This window comes from Falco naumanni, chromosome 3 (genome assembly GCF_017639655.2).
Source record: "Falco naumanni isolate bFalNau1 chromosome 3, bFalNau1.pat, whole genome shotgun sequence".
NCBI classification, from domain to species: Eukaryota; Metazoa; Chordata; class Aves; order Falconiformes; family Falconidae; genus Falco; species Falco naumanni.
In genome coordinates, this window is record NC_054056.1 from 9246091 (window position 1) to 9268945 (window position 22855).

The window sequence follows — 22855 nt, forward strand, 5'->3', positions numbered from 1 at the left end:
CAGCTCCAAGGAGAAGTCTGAAAGTACCACTCTGTAATGCTCAGAAACCAAAGCTGAATAAAAATACCACCAATGTAAAGCTGTAGGGTTTGTAATTGTAAACTGGTGCTCTAGCCTGGTGATCTGGTGGGTGCTTTTTAAATAATTTGAACCAAAAGCTTTTGCCTGTGAGCAAGTCCATTTTAGCAGCCTCCAAAATTAGGGAAATGATGACAATACGTTCATTAGGTATTGTTCCTCCCCTCTCTAGCTGTTCTTTTTAGACCTATTTAAGCGTAACCTTTAAATAGATGTATAAAAAGAATAAATAGCTAAATATACATGGTATTCCTTTGACCAAAGTATTTGTTTTGATTAGGTGTTGTCTGTGCCCTGTTCTAGTCCTTGACTGGTGTAGTTCTGGTGTTGTTAATTATGTTGTTAACCATCTTTGTGTCCTCATGGTATCAGAACTGCAAAAAGAATATGTGAATTTCTCTAGAGCTGATGGATGAGACTGTGCGAAGGCTCAGTGCGCTTTCAAGGTGCCTTGTTTGCTGTAGGTTATTTCATCAGTTGGATGCTAATCCTGTAATGATTATTTCTGAATTGGTCCAAATCTGCTCCAGGACAGTTGTTTCTCTGATAGTTTACTAAGTCAATTTATCTTTCACAGGTTTTCAGGGGTTGTCACGTACAGAGAATGACAGATACTACTTTTTCTATCTGTTATGCTCATCTTCTTACAGAGTATTCATGATGCTAGTGTTGGAATGCTTCGAGGTTTGAAGTTCAAAAGTACTAAAGGACTAATGAGATAGGTAAACTGCTGAAGCTGTAAGTTGACTAGTTGATGGGAACAACTCGTATTGGAAGAGCTTATACTGAAAAAGACTATGAGCTATATTTGCCTTTCCCAAAGAAGACACCTGAGTTTCTTATGAAGCAGCATCCAATCTGCTGGAGTTTAGGTCTCGAAGACTGTGAAACACTTTGTGCTTGATATCTTTGATTCTTTTTAAGTTGGGTTTTTTTGACACCTCTATACAGAATCACAAAACTAGAGGTAAATAATTACCCCGCACAGAGCAAAAAGGAGAAACAGTTGAGGAGGGTACTGTGCTGAAAAGCAGTGGCTAGTGTCTTAAGAAACCTAATTTCTCTCTGTCCTCCCTCCCCGCAAGGTGTTGCCACTTCATGTTTAAAAATTACGTTAAAACAGTGGGTTGTGAGTACAGAAGTTCAGGATGGCTTCAGAACCATCTCAAGAGTTTATTCAGCAGGAATGAAGTAAACAGCTGAGTTGGTGATCTGGGCAGCAACACTAGAGTAAGATGTCCACTTTAGTGAGTCAGAGCAATAAATCCTGTGCACACTTTTTGATTTTACCTGCCTGATCTCCTGCTGTTGTAAACTCAGTCTGTTCTGATTTTTGAAGCTGCAGGAAATAATTCATGCCACCTAAATACTTCCTTTTGTACAAATTAAACTGCTAGTATAGGTATTACTTAAGGTTCTAATGTTTTGTTGGAAATAGCTGTTACCTATGTAAGTACTTCCTTATTCATGAAGAGTTAACAAGAAAGAAACATACTTCTAAGCCTTCAGAGTAGCATAGTTCTTTTCTTGAATGCTGAACTCCTGGGTTTGGTTTAAGAGAAACAATAATAACTTTTGGGCGAAAGAGACAGGAATTAAGTTTCTATGCACTGTATTTTAGCTCAGTACCATCTCTACTGTTTCTCCTCCTGTTCTGGAGGAGTAATTCCTTCCCTCCAGTTTGTACTTTTGCCAAGAGGTGTCAAAACTGCTTTAAAAAAAAAGCTTAAAAAAAGCTTGAATTTGATTAATATAGAGAAACAAGACTTTGCCTGACTGATAATAAAACTGATAAATGACATTTGAATTACTTGTAGCAGTAATTTATTACATAAAATATCTTTTATTTGACATGCGATTAGTTGCTGGAAGCATCACTCAATCTGACTAGTTTAAACATGCTCTAAAATGAACCCCCAGTAAAAAACCAGGGCTGTCAGCTGTTGGCGTTATGAAATATACTAATCCAGCAGTGAGGACAAAAATCTGACTTTAAATATTTAAATGATTAATTGGGTTTATTTTTTTTTTTTACCTTTCTAACCCCTATAATTACAGGCAAACTCAGGGGAGTTTTTGAGCAAGGTGTGCAAAGATGCATGCTTATCATCCAGGTATTGTCTGTGTTCTTCCCCATGGTATTTACGGTCTCCATTTACGGGGTTTTGTGAAGATTTTACACCTGCTTAAAAATCAGCTCCAGTGACTGTTTTTCTTGCCATTTGGATCTTCTTCTCCCACTCCGGTGTTCATAATGTGGGAGGCTGTGGAATACAGACTGTTTTCTCTTACAATTAGAAATGGTAACTAGAATCCAAACTCTTTCTGCTGTCCCCCCGCCCCCCAACTTCTTTCCATGGGTTCACTGTTTGCTCCTGGAAAATCACTTCTTCCAGCCTCGGTTTCTACAATTTTAATTGTGGATACTAGTGAGTCTGACCTTAGTGGATGCATAAGGCCTAATTAATTGGTGTCAGGAAAGTTAATTCTGAGATGAATGGGGATCTTAAAAATAGTAAGTGTTTTTGCTCTGGCAGTGCAATTTACAGTTGCTGCTGCAAAAATTAAATATACTTACAGAAAATGCAGAGTTACAGCTGGAGAAGATGTCTGTATCCCTTCCATTTGCCTTTTGAGGGTCTCTTACATAGAATGGTTTGTTGCTTCCCCGGTGTCTAAACTGAAGAGTAACTGGGCTATTGGTGCTTTTTCACTTTCTCTGAATTTTGGTCTGGTTTTACAAGGGAAGAAATTGAGGATATGCAAAGAAGTCGGTGTGAGCACTGAGGTTACAACTGAGAAACTTCTAACCCCCTTTCCACCCCACATTATAGATTAGAGCATTGCAGAGAAAAAGGAAGATTGAGTGTGGGTTTTAGGTAGAGCTGTGACATTCTTCATAACATTGTAAAGTTGATGTGGTCAATGCAGAGCCTTTACTGCATCCCTCACTCACTCACTTTCCCTCTCCACCCCCCTCACTTTTTTTTGCCACAAGACAGAATTATTTCACACATCTCTAAAATGAGTAAAATGGCATTTCAGCTTCTTGTCTTTATAGACTCTCTGAACTTTAGGAAAGATCATTCTGGTCCCTTTTCATTAATAATGAAAACCAGGGGGCAATAAAATGTTCTTAGCTCGAGCATTACAGGAATGGAGGGGAGAGATGAGTGAGGTGAGAGGGCAAAGCGGACAGGGTCCTACAGGTGTTTCTTCTGTCGACTCAGAGGTCACCCCAGCTGGGAGGTAGTTGGGGACAGCCGGTCACGGGCTGCCATGGGCTGGGCACAGCTGGACCCACAGACCCTCTGAGATGAATTAACCCCTTACAATAGGCAGCTCAGCCTGGTGTGAGTTACGTTGTCATAGAAGGATGTGTTTAGTCAGAAGTTCAGGGCAGAAACTGGACAACCAAGAGACTTCAGAGACCAGAGATGACGGTGGGAGCAGGGTGAGGAGGGGAAGGTGGGATGAATGACTGGGGTTTGCAGCAAGATTAGTCAGAGATCATTTTAAATCCTGACATGTACACAGCCAGTTACTGCAGCTTAGCTGATGTGTGTTAACTCATTAAGTTAAAAAGTTATGATAATTTGATCATGTGCCTAAGCTCCAAAACTGCAACTGCAGCAACCCAAAATACTCCTGGTGACACTATTCACCAATTCTGACAGAGCTGCTTTAATTTGTTCAGATTTCTAGCCAGTGGATAATTTGAGGAGTTGTGTCGTAAAATGTAGCAAGAAGGGATGAGTGCCAGCGTTTGAGAGTCAGTGCCTGTCTGTAGAGCCTGAGGGCTAGGATTAGGAATAACTCTTGCAATGCAATGCTTGTAGAAGGTCTCAGCAACAGGAAAAATGGCAGTAGGTGAGCAAAGCAGAAAGGAGACAAGCTTCCAGCCATTTGAGTTAGTTAAGCCTCCCTTTGAAAACCTGAATTGAAAGTTTGGAGAACAGAATGAATTTCCAAGACATTGTAGGTCACATGCAGATTTGGTTCTGTCTGTTTGGAGTTTGTGCACCGGCCTCCACCTCGTCAGTTCTGCCCACATCCTGCCACTGAACTTTAGGAAAGATCACTCTGCATCCTCTTTATTATTAAAGAAAACCGGGGGCAGTACAAGATTCATTAAGGAAACTGCGAGGGAGGTGAAAGGATAAAGCTGGTGGAAAACTACAGGTGTCTTCTGATTCTGCTTGAAGGAGCAGAGCATATCATGTCTTTGCTTTGCGCTGTGGAAGCTCTAAGCTTCTGTGCAGAATTATGTCTTAAATATCTCAAGCTTTTATCTACTTCTTTACCTCTCTCTGTAGATATTTAATTGCATATTTGCTGTCTTGTGTTTGTGTGCTTTGGTCTCTATTTATAACGCAGGGTTGAAAGACACTGGATCCTTCCTTATTGAAATGGTCTATAATTGCTGACAGTGTTCATAAACCTATTTATTGCCCTGACAGATTTCTTTTCTTTCTCAAAACACTTCCTTCTTTCTATTTTGCTGCATTCCTCTGGGTTTCTGGCTCTTTCCCCATTTTCAAAAATTATGACAGCGGAGAACAATAGGTATTCAAGTTATGAGTTAACCTTAGCTAGTACTAACACCACAGACAGTTATCTGGGGAAAGTGCAGTAGGGTTCAGAGTGTCTTCTGCAAGGAAAGAGTAGGGCAAAACAGTTTTGATTTGTCTCCCTTGGACACTTTGTGCAAGGCAGTGTCAGTGCTAGAGGTTGGGACAGATGTTTCAGTGTCCTAGGGCCAGAAGCCTGCACGCTGTACCTGAGGTACTACCAGCATCTTAATGCCCCTTGCTCAGTAAATTGATGTCTGCTAAGAAACAGCAGAACTGGCATTGTTCATTGTTCCTTCCTCTGACAAAATGGGTGTATGAAAATGTTGTCAGCTGCAGTTCTGACTATGGTTGTTTCTTGATTTTGGCCTTTAGGTCCACCTGGCTCCAGATGGCGAGATTATGGGGCTTTGGCTATCATAATGGCAGGAATTGCCTTTGGATTCCACCAACTCTACAAGGTAGTATCTCCCACACTACTCTTACACGGTACTCTGAGAGAACAATGTTATGCTGCTTGTGTCCAAATGATCGTGTTGGTTTCAAGTTGGCAAAGCATCTCTGTTCTTACTGGCACAGCCACTGGTATATTTGAGAAATGTGGACAACGTGAAAATGCAGAGTCAAAAAGTGGCAAGCAAGCAAAACTAGTTTTTAGCAGTGAATCTCAAACTGCTGGGTTTTGGCAATGGATCTCAAACTGCTAGAAACAAGGTCATTTTCATCATGTATATGTTTTGGAATTTTTTTAAATTGGGGAAACTGAGCACAGTTCAGTAAGGGCATTCTGCCAGCATTGCTGTCATAGCCTCAGACTAATGATTGGTCCACTGGTAATCCTGCGCTGTTGGTAGAAAAGAATCTTTTTTGACTGATCAGAATGTCAGAAAGAAGGTGCTAGTTTCCAGGTCTGCCGTACATCCTGTAGTTCTGCTCCAGTGTGCTTAGAACAAGGTCGGGCATGTGTGTGTCTGTCTGTCTGTGCATTGCAGAGACAGCAGCCCCTTCTTATTTCTTGTGCGATGTTTCTCCAGTTGAACATATTCTTTCACTCTGGATTTGCTTTCCAGCAGCGTGGTGAGTGACATTAGGTGTCTTTGGTAAATAATCATGTTCTGTGGCTACATAGAAAGACATAAGTGGTTCAGGTCAACACAGCAGAGTGTAAAGAGCTTTGGTCCAGTAGAAGTTGTGGTTTATTTTTGAAAAAGGGACAGAGGTGAAGACTTAGCGAGAGGTTGATGGTTTTCACATTTGTTTGTTCTGTAACAGTTACTGCCTTGTTTAGTAAAATCTGTTTTACAAGTAAAATTGTTAGCCTCCTAGTTTAAAACTACTTTGCTTATCCTGTCATTAATTTTCTGGGTCTCAGGCTAAGAGAGAGAGGCCAGATTAAGCAACACGTTCCATCTCTGCAATTTACATGACTTAAAGAGAATGGCTTTTTATTGAGATACATGTTCCCTATGTTTTTATATTAAACTAGTGTTGCTAACCTTACTGATCTTTTCATTCTTGCAAAGAATGGTGGAGCTGGTAAGTGTCCAGAGAGATGTTCAGACAACAGCTGCTGGGCCTTGCAGACCTGAACATATTGCTGTTAGTAAATGACACATATCTAACACTTTTTGATGATTTACATAAATTTTTTGGCATAATGTCACTGATGCTGTTAATATATCCTACAGCAGTATTCTTTGTTTACAGATCTTGCTCTGCTTTCTGTCCAAACATCATAAGGCATATTATGTGCCTAGCAGAGACCCATATTCTTTTGGGTCTCTTAGGGCATCTTAGGAAACAGTTGATAAGTTCCCTCTGCCCTTCATGGGATTTTGAGGGAGTTTGCAAGCAGTAAATAAAAAAATAAATAAAAAAAATATATGATATATAAGAAAGATAGGATACTAGGTTGCAACATAGCTGTCCATGTGTGTTCTGTGAAGATAATAGAGAACTTCTGTGAAAGTCATCAAAAGCTACTTGCTTTTCAGAATGTCTGGGTGTAAATAGGTACGTGTACGTGTGCTTTGTGAGAGTAAGAGCTGTGTACAGCAACACAGAAATCTTAAACCAGTGCTATTAAGTGTAAAAGAAGGCTGTCCCATGCATGTCAGTTTGGATAATCAGCTCTGTCTCAGGAACCATCCAGTATGTATGCCCCTGCAGTGGGTGTACATGGATCAAAAGCCAGGATGAAAAAGAATTGATAGGCGCTACTAGGGCTATTGCCACACCCTAGACCATCCTTCTCCCACTTTTTTTTCACCTGCCATGTTGTGCTTGGATGTGCCCTTGTTAAAGTGCATGTTCAGTTCGTAGGAGCAGTGCTGCGAAAGGGTCTGTGCTAGTTAGAGGAGCATTGTGACCTATTACATCCAGTCCATCCTCTGCAAGGGCAGAGTGAGGTGGATTTCGTGACTGTGTACAGGTGTCACTGAAGTGCTTCCCATCCTATACTAGCTTGGTTCTACTTCCTTTAGCCCTGGTTCCTTAGTTCTCTCCTACTGTTGTTAACGGCTCCGTTTCCTTTCTTCCCCCTGTGCTCCAGATCTCCACTTTCCCCTCCATGACTCGTAATCCTTCCCCTGCCAAGGTTCAGAAGGTTTTTATAATACCCCTTGTTCCCCAGCTTGTGCTTCCTCTGGCCTTTCCTGGGCCGTTCTCCTCTTCTTCCCACTTCCGCATTTCTTGCCTTGTGCATGTAGCTCAGACGTTGTGACACGTCAGTGTGAAGGTCTGACATTGTACTCTGTGTGTGATGGATGTTTCTCTGGACTGAAAGCTGGGCCCAGGAAACCTTAAATGGAGTTAGGCACTGGTTTTTAAGACCCCCAAAAATGAAACCACAGAACTCGTATCTTCTCTTCTGCAACTTCTTTTAATGCTTACTGTAGAGCGAATTTCTTTTCTCAGCCAGATGTGTGGGTAAATGGTCACTGGCTCTGTGATAAAGGCTGAGGTTTGGGTGGTGGGCTTTGAGGATGTTTCAGGTAGGTTAGAAAGACAGCTTTGCATATCCCTATTTTCCTAAAAAAGTTTCTGTACTCCATGCAGAAATACCTGCTTCCTCTCATCATGGGAGGCAAAGAAGACAGGAAGCAACTTCAGAGGATTGAGTCAAACATTTCTGAGATGAGTGGCAGTGTGACACAGACAGGTAAAGATTAATGACTCCATCAATTCACCCCTCAAAGCCTTTCTCCCTGTATCCTCCATTCTGCCAAGACCCCCACCCTTTTCTTTCCCTCCATCTCCACTTTATGTGGTGACTTCATTTATCTGCTCTGAGAATCTGTTCACATTTGCAAATGAAGCCGCCGTCATTTCGGTTTAATTTGAAATTGCTTGTTTACTGTCGGCGCGGCCTCAATTAATTATGTTTTTACGGAAAGGCTCCCAACCTCAGAATATTAATAAGGGGAATAAAATGACAGCCTTTTGGAGGGCTGTAAAGTTCATTTTTAATTTCTGCTTCTCTGATGTTTTCAGGGGCTTTTTTTTAGTGTTTTCCCCCCACCTTCCATCTGAAAATCCAAGGAAGGGTCAGGAGAGTCTGTAATTACTGTGCCTTCCTGACCTTAGCCACCTTCTCTGTTATTGACTCTATAGGGTGTCTGTTCATTACCTGATGCCCTAATGATGGTCTGGATTAGCTGTTACCTGTCACAGCAATAGAGTTTTTAATTTTATTTTATCAGCTTGTTTACCGCCTGGAAGCTTTGGATAAAGTACTAAAAGCAGAAAAAGTTCTACAGCTGGAGTTGGAGTCCAGCAGAAGTTCTTCAATGTTTGCTGGGGTGTAGGAGGGGGGAGTACAGGACATTCTATTGAAATGTGAAAAGGGAAAAGTGCAAAGTATATTCAGTTGGCAGGATGGAAAAAAGTGTGCTTTTCAGCAGTAAGTTTGTTAAAGATGTTGGGGTTGAAGGAGCTGGTGGGTTGAGAGTGGGAGGATGCTAATTACACTTTTTAGTGGAGGGTGAGCAAAAAAACATTTTTCATTTCTCATGATATCCTGAGGTCAATCCTGAGACCAGCATCTTCCCAGATTGGAGCTAGCCCTGGTGTTTGCCTGCGTGAGGCCCAAGATAGATAAATGATACAAACATTGTGTAAGTTCAGGGAGATGTACAAATCATAAACCAATATAATTAGAAGGGAGAGGTTTTGGACGGATATACTGTGGGCTATAGACATCTATACAATGGAAAGATAAACTAGAAATACTGGAGGTTAGATGCAGTGCAGGTAGATTACCCATAGTGCAGATAAATCATATGGATTAAAGTGAGCAGGCGGGTGTAGATAAATTAAATATAGTAGGAATAGAGGCATCTTTGTAGCTAGACAGCAGGAAGGGCGTGTGTGAGTGCGGATATGTGCATGTATCCGAGTTTAACACACTCTCCTGCTTTTTCCCTCACAGTGACTCAGTTACAGACAACTTTAGCAGCTGTCCAGGAACTGCTAATCCAGCAACAGCAGAAAATCCAGGAGCTCACCCAAGAACTGGCTGCTTCTAAGGTATCCACTTCCAACACTTCACCTTTAGAACATCGCTATTTTCTTCGGAATATGCATGGCTTCTTTTGTGGGCATATGGACAGCACCTTATTAGGTTCACAATCCAACCTTCAGCTCTGTGATATCCCCAGCCAGTGTCTCTGCACCTAACTTCTCCATAGGCAGTCTGATTAAAGCACTGGATATTAACTGGGTACTCAGTGAAATATATCTGACTTCTGAGAGGGCTTTGCTACATCGCTTTGTGTGCAGCCTGTATGCCTGAGGCCTCAGACCTGTTCTCAGCTCTGGTATCTTCTGCATTGCATTTGAGATGAAAGGCTTGTGCTGTTAGTCCGCTGACCAAAAGCAGTAAAGGCCAGTTGTGCAGATGTTTTATTTGTGTGTTGTATGTAATTTTACATGTTTATATTTTTCCTGTACCATTGTACATTGACAAAACAATGACTTAATCCTGTTCAGCCAAACACACACTTGGAAATACTCTATTTGAGTCACTTGTTCCGATCTAGGCCGAACATTCTTACTATGTGGTTTCTTGTTTCAGTGTTTTTGGTCATCTTGATGTAACAGCTGGCCTCATCACAACCACATTAGTGGTGCACAGTGGCCCATTCCTCTTCACTCCTGACTTGACCCTGGCAATAAAACCATCAGTTCTGACTAGTTTGTGTTGTTACAAGTGTAACTACAAGTAACCACTTTTAACCAAAATTGATTTTCTTTCTGGCCATGAGAGTTAGTGCTTTTCATCTCCAAAGTACTTTGCAGCCTTTGGCCTAAGCGTTCTATCAGTCAGTAAGTGGTGGTTACAGGTGAGGTGGGATGGATTTGAACCAGTCACACAGAGATGAAGCCTTGCTTTTACTGACAAACTTGTGATTATTCAGGGTCCAGTCATCTTGTGGTATTCTCTGTACAGGGAGAGATTTTTCTTTTTAGCGTAAAATCCCTTAGATTGTACTTACAGTCTTTTACATATAGCACAAACTGTTGTCTTCTCCCCTTACCTATACTTTAGTCTCATACAAACCCTTTGATGGTGTGTAACTGGTGGGCCACAGCTGGCTATGTGGTGTGCGCGCTGTACAGTAGGAATCCCTCAGTGGCACAGCTGTAAACCCAACCATGAAAGTCAGTTTATGGTCACAACACTCTACTTCAATTTTCCTTGGGAACTGTGGCCTGTCAGTGGCCTGGAGCCAGTCCGGAAATTGGAAAACTGTTTTCAGGTCTTAAGTGTTAAGATTAAGACCACATGTTGAGCTTTAAGAAGGAAAAAGGGCATAAGAGACTTGGTGGTTTAGAGAGTCTTGAAGAATTTTTTCCTCCCCCCTCTCTACCCCCTGCACTGAAATGGTAGCACACATTGTTAGGATATCTAAACCTCATGTGTACAAAGAAAAACTTGGGCAACCCCACAAACCAAAGAATAAAAGCTGTGTTTTCTCAGCTGTAATGTAAGTTTTTATATCTGCTTTTCAAACTCCTACTGGCATGCTGTAAAAAATTAAAAAGAGGGACTTTAAGTAATTAAAAAATGTACATAAAAATTCAAGGCTTGAATTTTCTACAACTGTTTTTTAAAGAGACTGGCTAAAAAGCCCCAGATGTCAGATTTTATTTCTGAATCCTAGGCATCTGGCACCATATGTGTTTTGGAAATTTGAGTCCTTTGCAGGCCAGTGAGTGGAAATCACTCCCTTGTTAATGTGCTGCTGTAGCTTTCAAGGTCTTGGAAAGCCAGAACAGTGGCTCCTGGATTCTTGCTGTCTGAGGGCTGGGAGTGTGAATCCCAAGGGGACGCATCTGTGTATATCACAGCTACTACAGACTGAGCCTCTCCCAGCTCACTGGGTTCACAGCCCAGAAGTCACTGTGAGGAGCGCTGGCTGTGAAGGTGTTCGGGGTTACTCAGCACTAGCTGAAGTCTGTTTAAAGAATGAGTAGGAACAACCAGTTCTGCCTACATTTAGTAGGAACTGCTGAGGAGGAGTTTTGTGGCTTCCTTTGACAGGGGATTTATTAGTAGTATCTCTGGAGCGGTGCGCACAAATGGGTTCATTCCTGATGGCTTTTAGCAGAAATTACTATGGGAAGTGCTAGACACGAGTGTTCTTTGGTCCCATATTCAGCCCATCTCTACAGGAGTCACTAGAGTGATAGGATGGGGTAACCATAGGCCATGATATTTCTTTCAGAACGTTCCTCCCATTTCTCAAATTCCCAAAAGGGTTAAAAGAAAGACTGCCAAAAGTATTATCTGCAGCATGTTCTTCTCAGATGTTCTTACTCTAATTTCTGCCTGATATCCCATACCAATTGTGATACAGTGCCGACAGCAGCTGCACCAGGCTTCCGTGAGTGAGTTACCATCTTCCCCCGCCAAATTGCATTCAATACCTTGAAATATTCGAGAGACAGTGCCCAGTCCAGCTGCTCCCTGGAGATACAATCTGGTAGCCCAAGTATAGCTCTAATTCTTCTGATCTAGTAGGGGAAAGTTTTGCAACTTTCAAGCATTGATTTATCAGCCCACCTCTAAACACCACAGAGTGCAGGTGGTAGGTTCTTTATTTCATGATGTAGGAGAAATGAACAAAGTTTTTAATATAAAATACTTGAATCTGTTGCCTCAGCTAAGTGCAGTCACAGGAAAGAAGAGTAAAGGACCTGATTCAGTGCAGCTGGCACTGCCTTTCAGGATCCTAGTTCTAGTTCTTCTCTAGAAATCATTCATTAGGTCAGTGTCAAAGGATTTAGTTTACCTCTTTGTGTATTGGTCTCCATCTGATATGTTAGTGGAAAACATCCTATGTAGACTAGCTTTCTTCTAAGTGCTGGCCTCCTAATCGAAAAAGAAATGTCCCCTTGAGATGCTTCAGCAATGGTTGTGCATGGTATGTTGGAGACAACATTAATTAGTGTCCCCCAAACAGAAAGCAAATGTTTGAATAGTCTTGCCGCCTTGAGACAATTATTATCTCTGATCATCATGGGGATCCATTCAGGTCCTTCTTTACTGTGCACGTTGTTTTGCTCAGATCTGCGAGATTTTGGATGATAGATCTTACATGTGTTATCCCCAGGGCTTGAGATTCCCAGATGCGAGGAGGAGGAGGATAACAGAAAAAAGTTACATTTGTGTACTATCTCCCAGTTCATACTTGGATCTTTATGTTGTCTTTTTAATGTTCTAGGCCACAACTTCCACCAATTGGATTCTGGAGTCGCAGAATATTAATGAATTGAAATCTGAGATCTACTCATTAAAAGGACTTCTTCTGAACCGGTATGGGTGGAATATGTGAACAGATTATTGTGTGGGGAAAGGGTTGCTTTCTGGGATTCTCTCAGTCATGGAAAGGCATTTCCAACAGGAGCTAGCTCTATACCCTGTTATTGCTATTTTAATAATAACAACACTTTGCATGTCACTGTCACTTTCTATTTGCAGGTCTCAAAATGCTTTTCAAACTTGCTTTAAAATCACAGACTGCTTTGGGTAGTTAATAAGATTTTTCCTTTTTGTTTACGATAGAGGAATCCTCTGTCATTCACCACAGTCAGGATGCCTCTCGCCTAGTTTGAGGTATTGACTGCCTCTGCACCTGTATTCTGTCACAGAGAGTTCAGCTGACCTGTTCATGGTTAGGGCATAACCAGGATGAAAAGAACCACAGTTCAGCATAGTCTGTTTCTCTCTCTCTTAGCTAGGTCAGGTATAGACATCTTATAATGTAGTAGATGTCTGAAATGAGGTGATATAAATCCCAGTCTGTGCGACAGTCCTAAGAACAGAGATCAGATCTCAGTTCTTGAGGAAGTTCATTTTTTTCCAAGTATATTACTTAAGACTTTATCTAGCTTTTCAGCTATTGATCCTTTCACTCTGATATTCAAACTCCCTTGCCTCCTACATGTAACTAAGTCTCGAGTCGTCTTTTTCCTAAGAGATGGACTTCAGGTATCTAAGATTGGCTTGGACATGTTCTGGATCTCAGCAAGCGGGCTTTTCAGAAGTCTTTAACATCCTTTTAAATTCTTGCTACACCTCCCATTACTCCCAGGAGTCACAGTAGAAAGCTTTGAAGGACTGAGGACATGTTTTAAGTTACTGTCTGTTAAATTGGGTCCTACTAGCATTCCTGCTGGGGAGAGAGCATTACTTAATGACACCTCTTCAGCAATAGGAAGGTTGCAGTTGAGGGTAAGTGCTTTTTGGAAGTAAAGAAAACTTTCTGTGGGGGTGTTTTTTTTAACAAAAAGGCAAGTCTTTCTGCAGTGAGGAGGCAGCAGCAACACCGGAGCCAAGAAAGCCTCAGTCTCCACATTGAACTTGTTGATTGCATTTATGATACTGGTTGAATAATGCAGACATTAGCTTATTGCACTCACAGGAGGTGGGGGTTAGATCAGCAGAGTTCTTTGATGGCTGGTGCTAGCAGCAGGAAGAGGGAGGTGAGAGCAACTACCGTTCCTAGTTCAGTCTAAGGAAACGTAATTTGCTGGGTTGAGTACCTGCTGTAGGACAGCAGCCGGCTTTCACCGGCTCTGGTCTTGTCCATGGCATTAGCCAGCTCGCCTGAGGGGCACGAGGACTCCCAGCCACACAACGTCCTTTCCAGAGCTTGATCTGATACCTCTTCATACTCCACTTTTCACATACACAAGCAAGGTATGCAGAGGGAGTACTAGGTCAGACGTGCTTTTTTCCTTTGCTCTTCATGATTGATGACTTTCTGAGGGCACCAGTGCTCCCCACGGCACTTTCATTTGTCCTGTTTGGTACTTGGATTCTCCTGTTAGGGCTGGGCCACTGCCACTGTCAGATCCTTAAAGCCCGCCTGGAAGGGACCTGAGGACAGAGCAGCCAGCTTTCTCAGCTGGTGCAAGCAAGTAATGACTCCATTCAAGTCAGAGAAGCTGAACTAGTTTGCGGCAGCCAGGACCTGGCCCAAACATGTAAAGTGCATGCTGGGACTGGGAGATAGGCCCTGGACTGTAGAGAGCCGGAATGCAATAGCTGTGTATCACAGTGGAGGTGAAAGCCAGGTGGTGAAATTCCTTGGCTGAGGCACAAGGACCTGGTGTGTCTGACTGCTTGCTCCGGTGGGAATTTTCTTTACCAATTAATTAGTGATTGTTTCATAAAGGGACACCATGTCTTTCCACAGGCAGCATTTCAGAGTGCTAACTTACTCTGTGAAATTGGCCAAACCAGATCACTTTAGTACTTCAGGTTGCCCAGCTGTGGTATTTTCCTTGTGTGCAGGCTCGATTAACTGAGTGCTTGTAAAGCACTTTGAGATTCTGGCTGAAGAAGTGATGTGGCCTTGGTTTTGTTCATTTATGGCAAAGGAGCCTTGCAATTTCAGTCTTCCTTTACATGACTTCCCCAGGGCAAATACCATTCTCTCTAATGATAACCCCTCAGTGTTTTTAATAAAAGCCCCTTTCTCTCCTTTTCTTCCCTTCTTCCCCTCCCCCAAGGAGGCAGTTCCCTCCCTCCCCTTCGGCTCCTAAGATCCCGTCATGGCAGATCCCAGTGAAGCCGAGCTCACCCTCCAACCCTGTTGTTGCCAACCATAACAGCAGCAGTGACATCTCACCTGTCAGCAATGAGTCGACCACATCATCACCAGTCAAGGAGAGCCATAGCCCCGAGGGTTCGAAAGTCAGCTGCCATCTGCTGAGCACAGAGGAGGGCAACAAGGCAGTGATCGACGTCAAGAGTCAAGTGCGGATGGAAGTGCAGGGTGAGGAGGAGAAAAGAGAAACCAAAAGGAATGAAGAGGAGGAAGAGGACGATGAGGATGATGATGTTAGCCATGTGGATGAGGAGGAATGTCTGGGTGTCCAGACTGAGGACCGGCGAGGAGGGGATGGTCAGATTAATGAGCAGGTGGAAAAGCTACGAAGACCTGAGGGAGCCAGCAACGAGAATGAGATTGACTAAGGCACTCTGACTTCTGCTGCTGCTGCTGTACATCTTCCCTAGCCTCCTGCACTGTCCCTGGTGCCTCTCCCATTTTGTGGAGAGAGGTGCCACCATCCCCTCCAGTGATTTTCCCATGATTGACCTTGAGCAGGGTCATGATTGCCCAGTGAACAAGGTGGGTCCTGTTTCACCACAGGGCTTTGCAGTGTTGCAGTGGCTTCTTCTCCCCTCCCAGACCCACCTTCTCCCCATGAGCTGGGGTCATTGCCTAGGCTGGAAGACCAATCGCCTTACCATGCACCACAGCTACAGAATAAGCCCTCTTACAAAAACACTATCACTGCTGAAACAGTCAGCCTCTTTGCTGCATCCTAGAGTCCTGTCCAGTTTCAGAAACCAGTCTGTCCTGAGCTCTTTGATTTCAGAAGCCTTTAATCCCCACATAAGGCTTCTGATTCTCTGTTTCCCAAAATAACCCTCTGTTTTATTTCTCAAATTACTTGATATTCTGTTGCCAAAAAAAGAAGGTTTTAACCCTGAATTCCTCACCAGATCTCAGTCTTGGCTCTTCCAAGCCTTATATCAAGCTTCAAATTACTGAAACTACCTAGCATCTAAAACCAGTAAATTTCTGTGGGGTCCAAAGAACACTATTTCCACCCCACATGCTCATCCAAGTGGCCTCTTGCTAGGGACCAAGTCCAGGTTTCATGCCCACAGTAAAATCCATGGGAACAAGTGGCTTTGTTACTGATTGCTCCCCAGTAAAAGACGGCTTTAAAAGAAGTTGAGTCCACTCATCCCAGTTACTACCCTTACTCCTCCAAAGACAAGGAGTTCACATCAGTTTTTGACATCTTACATTTTATTTGTAGCTGCCCTGAATGAATGAATGAGGTGATATCAGATGCTGAAATAGTTGGTTAATTCTGAATCTTTGCAATGTTTTTTAGCCTGTTTTTCTCCCTAAATGAGGGGAAAACCCATCTTAAATGATCAGCTGAGACCTGCACCTACCTGGTGATCAGCAAAGCAGTCTTTACAGAACAGAGAACGGTTCTAGTTTTGAGGTTAGCCACTGGCCCTTCTTGCCCAGTTCAGCCTTTTTCCCCCCTCATTGGGCTATACACAAATTAAATCGGTGAATTTTGAGACCTCTCATTTGCAGCATTGTGTTCTCAGCTGGTAAAATGGTGGTATCCAATTATATTATTCACTGCATCAGAGCCTCTTAGCAGAGCAATTCTTGTAACAACTGAGTCTCACTGTCCTCACCAAGCAAGTGTGCTCGTCTGTGTGATCATGTATAGATTTCAAATATAAAATATGATTGTATATAATTGTAATAAATATGAGTTACCACTATTTAACACCAAGCTATTACTGGATTACTGTGGCTCTTATTTTGGGGAGGAAATATGCATGCAGGGTGGTCAAGGCACGAAAAGGAACTATTCCAGAAATTGAGTCCTTATAAAATGTTTTCTGATGGACATTTATGGTTGATTTTCTGACTGCTCCAATACTAGGTTCTGTCAGCAGGAGGCAGTGTAGAGGATGGCGTAGTGCAATACCAGGTACATGCGCGTAGCTCCAGCAGCACTGTAGTGCTCGGTTTCCTCTGATGTTGCAGAAGGTGAGATGGATCTATAAACCAGTGAGTAAAATGCAGCTATTCCGGTTCCTTCCTTCCCAGCAGGAGGCTCTGCTGGGTGAGGAATGCAGCGCCCGCTCCTTTCCACCCCCAGCAGCAGGAGGTGCTGAAGGGAGCCTGTGAGATATCCCACAGCCCCTTGGTCTTATCTTCCAGCAGGGAATGCTGTGCAGTATCCCATGACTGGGCTGACCCTGCCATGTCAGTACTGAAGCCATCGAAACAAATGGCGTTCGGCAAGTAATTTGTAGCTACTGCAGTCCCATCTTTGCTCAACAGAAGTATTTGGCTCCCTTCTTAAAAATGAGGGATTTACTTGATTCCTGAGTATTTGGGTGTCTGGTACACAGTGACATTTTCCTGCTTAGGGGGAGCGAAAGGGACCTTCATATTACTGTATTTAGACCTGCTGCTGAATGTGATGATTTCTCATGCCTTAAATGGATGAATATCTTCCCCAGGAGTAAGTGAGTGAGTGTGTGTGTCTCTCTCTCCCCCCCTCTCCTTCTCAGTCTCTCTCTCCACTGTTTAACGTTCACAAAGAACGTCACGTTTAGCTAAAACAGGGCAAATTTGAAAGTGTTTAAAAGGAAAGGCTTTTCTTAAGAGATGGCACTTTTCATTTCTCCAAGCCAAGAATCCTTGTGAAAAGAAAACACAACTGAACGCAGAGATGTGATGAAAAAGTATTGTCCTGCCTGTGTACATTTTATATACATAGAAGGTTTTGAAAATAGAAAGTGCCTGGACAACAGCAGTTGGTGAAATGTGGAAAATATGTTGCTGAGGTATGTGCCTTGCAGAGTGACTTACGAGGTTTACAGTACAAGCATCCCTGCGGGTTCATTTTTCCCCCCTTTTCCTCCATGTTGCCAGTGTTCAATTCATTTACCTCAAGATTTCTGGTGCAGCATAAAAGGCAGTTTTCTTCAGCTGCCCTTTTCCCTCCCTTAGTTTTGCCTTTTACAACTTTTACCAATTTGGTAGGTCACAGTTTTTCCTTTTCCCCCACCTGATGAATCCCAGAAAACTCCATTATAGCTGTTGTTGCTCAAAAAGGTCTCTCGGCCTCTGGCTGCTGATGGGCTGTTTGTGTACTTTGTTGAAGAGACCTAAGCCACCAGCAGAGAATTTGGAAGACACCAGACCTTCCTACCAGCAGGTATTGTCGTGAATCACAAATTTTGTTCCTCTGTCTCATGTTCTTTGTCTTTCCAGCATAGCAACAGTTGTAGGGTGAGTATTTTTGTTTTTATGAACAGTGTAGCTTCACTGCTAACTTGTAAATTTTTTTTCTTTTGGGTTTTTTTGGGTGTTTTTTTTCCCCCTAGAAGCAAAGATCTTAGGTCAGCTGCCCTGTGAAATGTTTAGCCCACTGGCCAGTAGGCGCTGAGAATGGCATCGCGTTAGCTGAAAGATTAGCAGGTAGCAAACCTTTTTTCTGCAGAACAAGAAAGACGGCAGCAGCAGTTACACACCGTCTGGCTTATTCAAGTACTCAATTTTACTGTGTAATCAGCCTCTGGTTTGACACAGGAAGAATAACAACACCCTGGCTGGTAAGTTCAGTGTGTTTGTAATGTGGTTTCTATAGGTCCTTGATAGCGCACAGAAAGCAGGCGGAAGGAGTTCCTCTGAATGGTGTCATTTGAAAATGTTTCAGTGAAACCCTGTGAGCCTGTGCTGTCCAAGAGGAAATGGTATCAGGCTGGTGCTTTCCAGTCATTTGAGGATATAAAAGCTCCCTTTTCAATAGTGGCAAGAGAAATGTGAGGAACTCAAAAAATGTGATGAAGTGGGAAAGGGTTAAGAGATGTCTCCTGGTCGTCTTTGTCCAGCCTTCCTCATGCCCAGATGTGATAAATAAGTCCTATGTGCATCTTCGTCAGAAGCAGGAAGGATTTTTTTATTGCCTTTTGTGTGTTGGGGGTGTAACCTAACAGTGTTTGGGATCAGAAGGAAGAGGATGGACTGTAGGATCCCTTCTGATCTTGCTGCTTTGCTGCACGATGTTTTGCAAAGTATTTTACTTATGTGTGCACCTCAGTTTCCACAGGTGATGGTAAAAAAACACTGGCTGGTAAATACAGAGATGTGATAAAGACAAGTTGCAGAGAAAGCCAACTTTGGGCACCAGGTTTCATGCCGGGTCCTGCAGCTCAGGCAAAAACCTAAACCCTGAGGCAAGAACCCATCCCCCGCTGCGGGCTGGGAGAGCAGGGCAAGGCTGCAGCGCCCAGCTGTAGCTACTGTCCCCTAATAGCCCAGCCTGCCCAGGTGTGGGAGAGGGGCTGCCGGCGCCGGAGGGGGGGCAGGCATGGTTCTTCGGGCAAGTAAGTGCTTTGTAGTGACTGTGTTCTCCTCTTGATTTCATCTTTAGTAGGGTGGGGGACCTGGCTGCATTTCCAGTACCCACCTCACCCCAGTCTGGGGTTTGCTGGGAGGGTTGCTGGGTCTGGCCTGGTGGGTGCCGGTGGAGGGAAGCACGGTATGAGCTGGGCTCTGCCCGGCGCAGGGGGGGGCTGGGGTAACCCGGTCTGGGTCTGCTCCGCTGCTTTTTGTCTGCAGTGCCTGCTGCAGAAACGGAGGCTGCCTTTGCCTTTCCTTTGGTGGGGCAGTGTGGTGCTTGGGGAAAACAGGCTAGACAGCAGGTCCAGAGTAGATTTTTGTGGAAAACCCTGTTGTGTGGAATTCAGGGTCTCCGTGCTTCGCTAGACCCTCCATAGCCCACAACATAGCAGGCTGTGGGGTATGTAAGTGTTTCCCAAGGGCTTTGACAACAGGAAGCTTTGTAAGGTCCCTTCTGTTAGTGGTGCTTCATGTTAAGCCCAAATTGTATGTGGTGGTGAACCTGCACACCCCAACCTGGGGTAAACTTGAGCCTGGTGTCTGCCAGCCAGGACTGGACTTCTCATCCTGGTGGGTCGTGTGCAAGTGCAAAGCAAGCGAGGGGCTTGGCCTCCCGGCGTTGAAAACGTAAATAAGGGGTTGCTGGGAGGTAAAGCACAGGCAGTGATTTACTAAGGGCACAGGAGAGTGTCCAGCTTTCTTCATTTTCCCTTTTATTGTCTTATCCCCACACTGCTGCTTCCTCAGGAGCCAGCCTCTGTGAGCATCTCTAGAGCTGTGTCCACCTATTATGCTCATGAAAGGCTGGCTCTTACTACTATGTAACTCTAAAAAAATGAAATAAAATAATGGAAATGTACCTCAGACGAATTTTGGGGTATTATGGAAGATGGAGGGCAGGGCCCAACTCCTCCACTTGCTGTGTAGTAGAAGCTCTGAACTGCGCACTTGTCGATTTGAGGGGCTGGCATGGGCTCTCCCAGCTCAGGGAAAAAAACAATCCCATCCCCAAAAGGGAGCAAGCACTAACCTAATAAAGGCACCAGCTGGACGAAGGGAAAACCAGCTCTTTGGAAAAAAAAAAAAAAAGAAAAACCAACCTCCTTTCATTAGAAAAATAATATATTTCATCCAAATAAGGTAAAAATATTTGAAATGGGGCAGAAGTGAGCACTAGGCAGCATCTGTCAGGCCCTTTCTGAAAAGGGGAAGATTATTACACTCAATTACAATTTATTTTTGTAAAGTGTCTTTCAGACTAAAAATCTCCCCAAATGCTTCGCAAGGACTTCTCAGGGGTTACTTACAATATGGAGCATCTTAGAACACCCCTGTTTTCCCACCAAGCCCTTCTTTTCTGCATCTGCTGAAGGGTTTAACCCTTCAGGATTTTTTTTTTTAATTCTATATTTGCACAAATAATGAGAGAGATTTTATGATGATGGCTGCAGGAACATGCCTGAAGAGGAGTAGGGGAGGATCTGACATTGTATTTTTTTCTGTTTTAGGTAAAATATTGGCTTTTCCTTAGGCCTCTGTCTCCTGAGTGAAAAGGTGATTAGCTGGATAGGGCTGATTCAGATGATCTAGAAGTACAACTGGCTTATTTGTTGCCTGTTTTTCTTTCTGTGTCTGTCACTTTGCCAGCCTGCTTGTCTGTCTCTCAGTCACTTTGTCTGCTTGGCATGCCTGTTTTGTGCAGCATCCCTGTTGTTTTTTCAGTCTTCCGTCATGCCTGCCTGTCTCCTAGTGCCTAGTTTCCTGTTTTTTTCTAACACTTCAGAAACTGACTGCTTCCAACTTTATCCCTCTGCTTCTATAAGCTAGTACTGTGGTTTTTATCTGTTTGGAGCTGGAGTTACCTCTTTAGAATGAATTTCTTTAATTGATTTCTTTAAACCAGAGCAAAATCTTGGGCGGATGTTCTTCCATCTCTTTAAACGGATTTGCTTTACTTAAGCAGTTTCAGCTGAGGTGTGCGCACAAAAGACCACGTACTAAATTGCTGCCGCTTTCCTACACAGATGAACTACTCTTTGCTTCCTGCCTTCATACAGTATCTACAGTAGATTTCATCTCTCCACGCCTGTTTGCTCGCTTAGTTGTATGTTTCTGTGTCTGTGCATTGCTGTGCAATAGTATCAACACTCGCACTGCAGCAGCCAGCAGGTTTTGGGTGTGAGAGGGAGGCTGGGGCTCCTGCTTGCTTCCCAGTGTCTTCTGTGCCCCAGAACGAGCTGGGGATGTTTGACTGAAACTGGAGCATCACACTGTTGCATCTCTTTCTTACTTTCTTTTTTCCCCAACTCTAAAAACCATGGGCAGGGTTGGCTCGTTGGCATAAACCAGAGAAGCGTAGTGACTGCCCCAGCCGTGGGTGTCCCTCCGTGGCTGCGGGGGTGGCTGCGGTGCTGCCCCCAGCCACAGGCCACAGCTGGTCCCCCTCCATCTCGTGGGCGCAGCTGGCTCTAGCCCAGATGTGACTCGCGGGGCTGGAGCCTGGTAGCCCAGCTGAACAAACCAGCTTGCCTCTCTGCCAGAGGCTCTGGCTTGCTTTGGCCACAGACCAAACGGCTTTGCTTTACCCTCTTCAGTGCGTCGGACTGTAGAGCAGTGGCGTTTAGGCAGAGCTTGGCTGTGGGCTGGGACCCACAGGAGGCTCCTAGGGGCTGCCGGTGACAGCAGGGTGACAGCAAGGTGACAGCAAGGGCTCGGCAAACGGTGAAGCTGGCTTCATGGGGAGAGCACAAGGCAGCACCCTGCCCTGTGGGAAGGGGAGGGGGCAGGGAAAGGCTCAGTCTGCCTGTCAGATAAATCTTCATCTGTTTACTTAAATCCTCAGTGTTTCTTCATTTGTTTGTTTAAGAGTTTCCCTGCCAAAAAAGAGCAAAAGAAAGGAGGGAAGCTGCCTCCGTTGGCCACCCCTCCTTAGCCAGGATGGGCCTGGGGCACTTCAGGGGCAAGAGCGGGACTAGGGGCCACAGCACCCAGCCCTCCCCCCAGTGGGATGAAGGGGTCTGCCTCTGGAGGGGCTGTATGAGCAAAAGCTCGGCCCTTGAAAGGGAAGATGCATGTTAGGGGCTCTGGAGAGCCCGCTGCTTGCCCCAGAGCTGGCACGAAGAACTTGTCATCCCTTCTGACACCTACTGTACCTAAAAATGCTGTTCAGTGCCTTTGTCCCCTCTTTGCCCTCCCCCCTTTGGTAGAGACTGTGGCCCCCAGAGTTAGGTGCTGCCAGCTTTCAGGTACTGGTGAAGTTTCTTCTAGACAGCAGACACGAAACCCAAAAAGCAGGGTCTTCCTGCCTGAATGTTGTATTTCCACGTAACAGTGTCCGCAACAGAAGGACTCAAAAGCATCTTGCCTTTCCTTACCTTTTTATAGATATCCGTAAAACGTACCAGGTGTAGTACATACCACACGTGCAATTCCTTCTGGTGCTAGCGCGTGCATTCACCGAAAGTGGCACACTTTTCTTGTCCCCACACAAGTATTAGGCAAAGCTGTGTATTTTGCTGTAGCTATGCATGTGCAGGTCTTACTCTCATGCACACTCTCACTCTTTCCAAGTTTGGTCATATTAAACTTAAGTTCTGCCTTGATTTGTGGAGAAAGGCAGAAATTATTTATTTATTCGTGTGTGTGTGTGTGCATGCATGTGTGAAGCTCAAAAACCATTCCCAACAACCTACATGCTTTTGCTGTTTGGAATAGGTACAAGCTGGTTGTTGACTT

General features: G+C 44.1%; 1 protein-coding gene across 1 annotated transcript in view; it reads left to right on the top strand.

Annotated features, from left to right (window-relative positions):
• Positions 1-16493, top strand: part of PEX14 (peroxisomal biogenesis factor 14) — an 80329-nt gene extending 63836 nt beyond the window's left edge. Inside the window, exons 5-9 of the mRNA XM_040585457.1 lie at positions 5025-5110; positions 7707-7809; positions 9079-9176; positions 12377-12468; positions 14670-16493. Of these exons, the coding sequence (XP_040441391.1) occupies positions 5025-5110; positions 7707-7809; positions 9079-9176; positions 12377-12468; positions 14670-15135 (845 nt within the window). The 3' untranslated portion in view covers positions 15136-16493. The remainder of the gene's footprint in view (positions 1-5024; positions 5111-7706; positions 7810-9078; positions 9177-12376; positions 12469-14669) is intronic.
• Positions 16494-22855: the final 6362 nt, after the last annotated feature.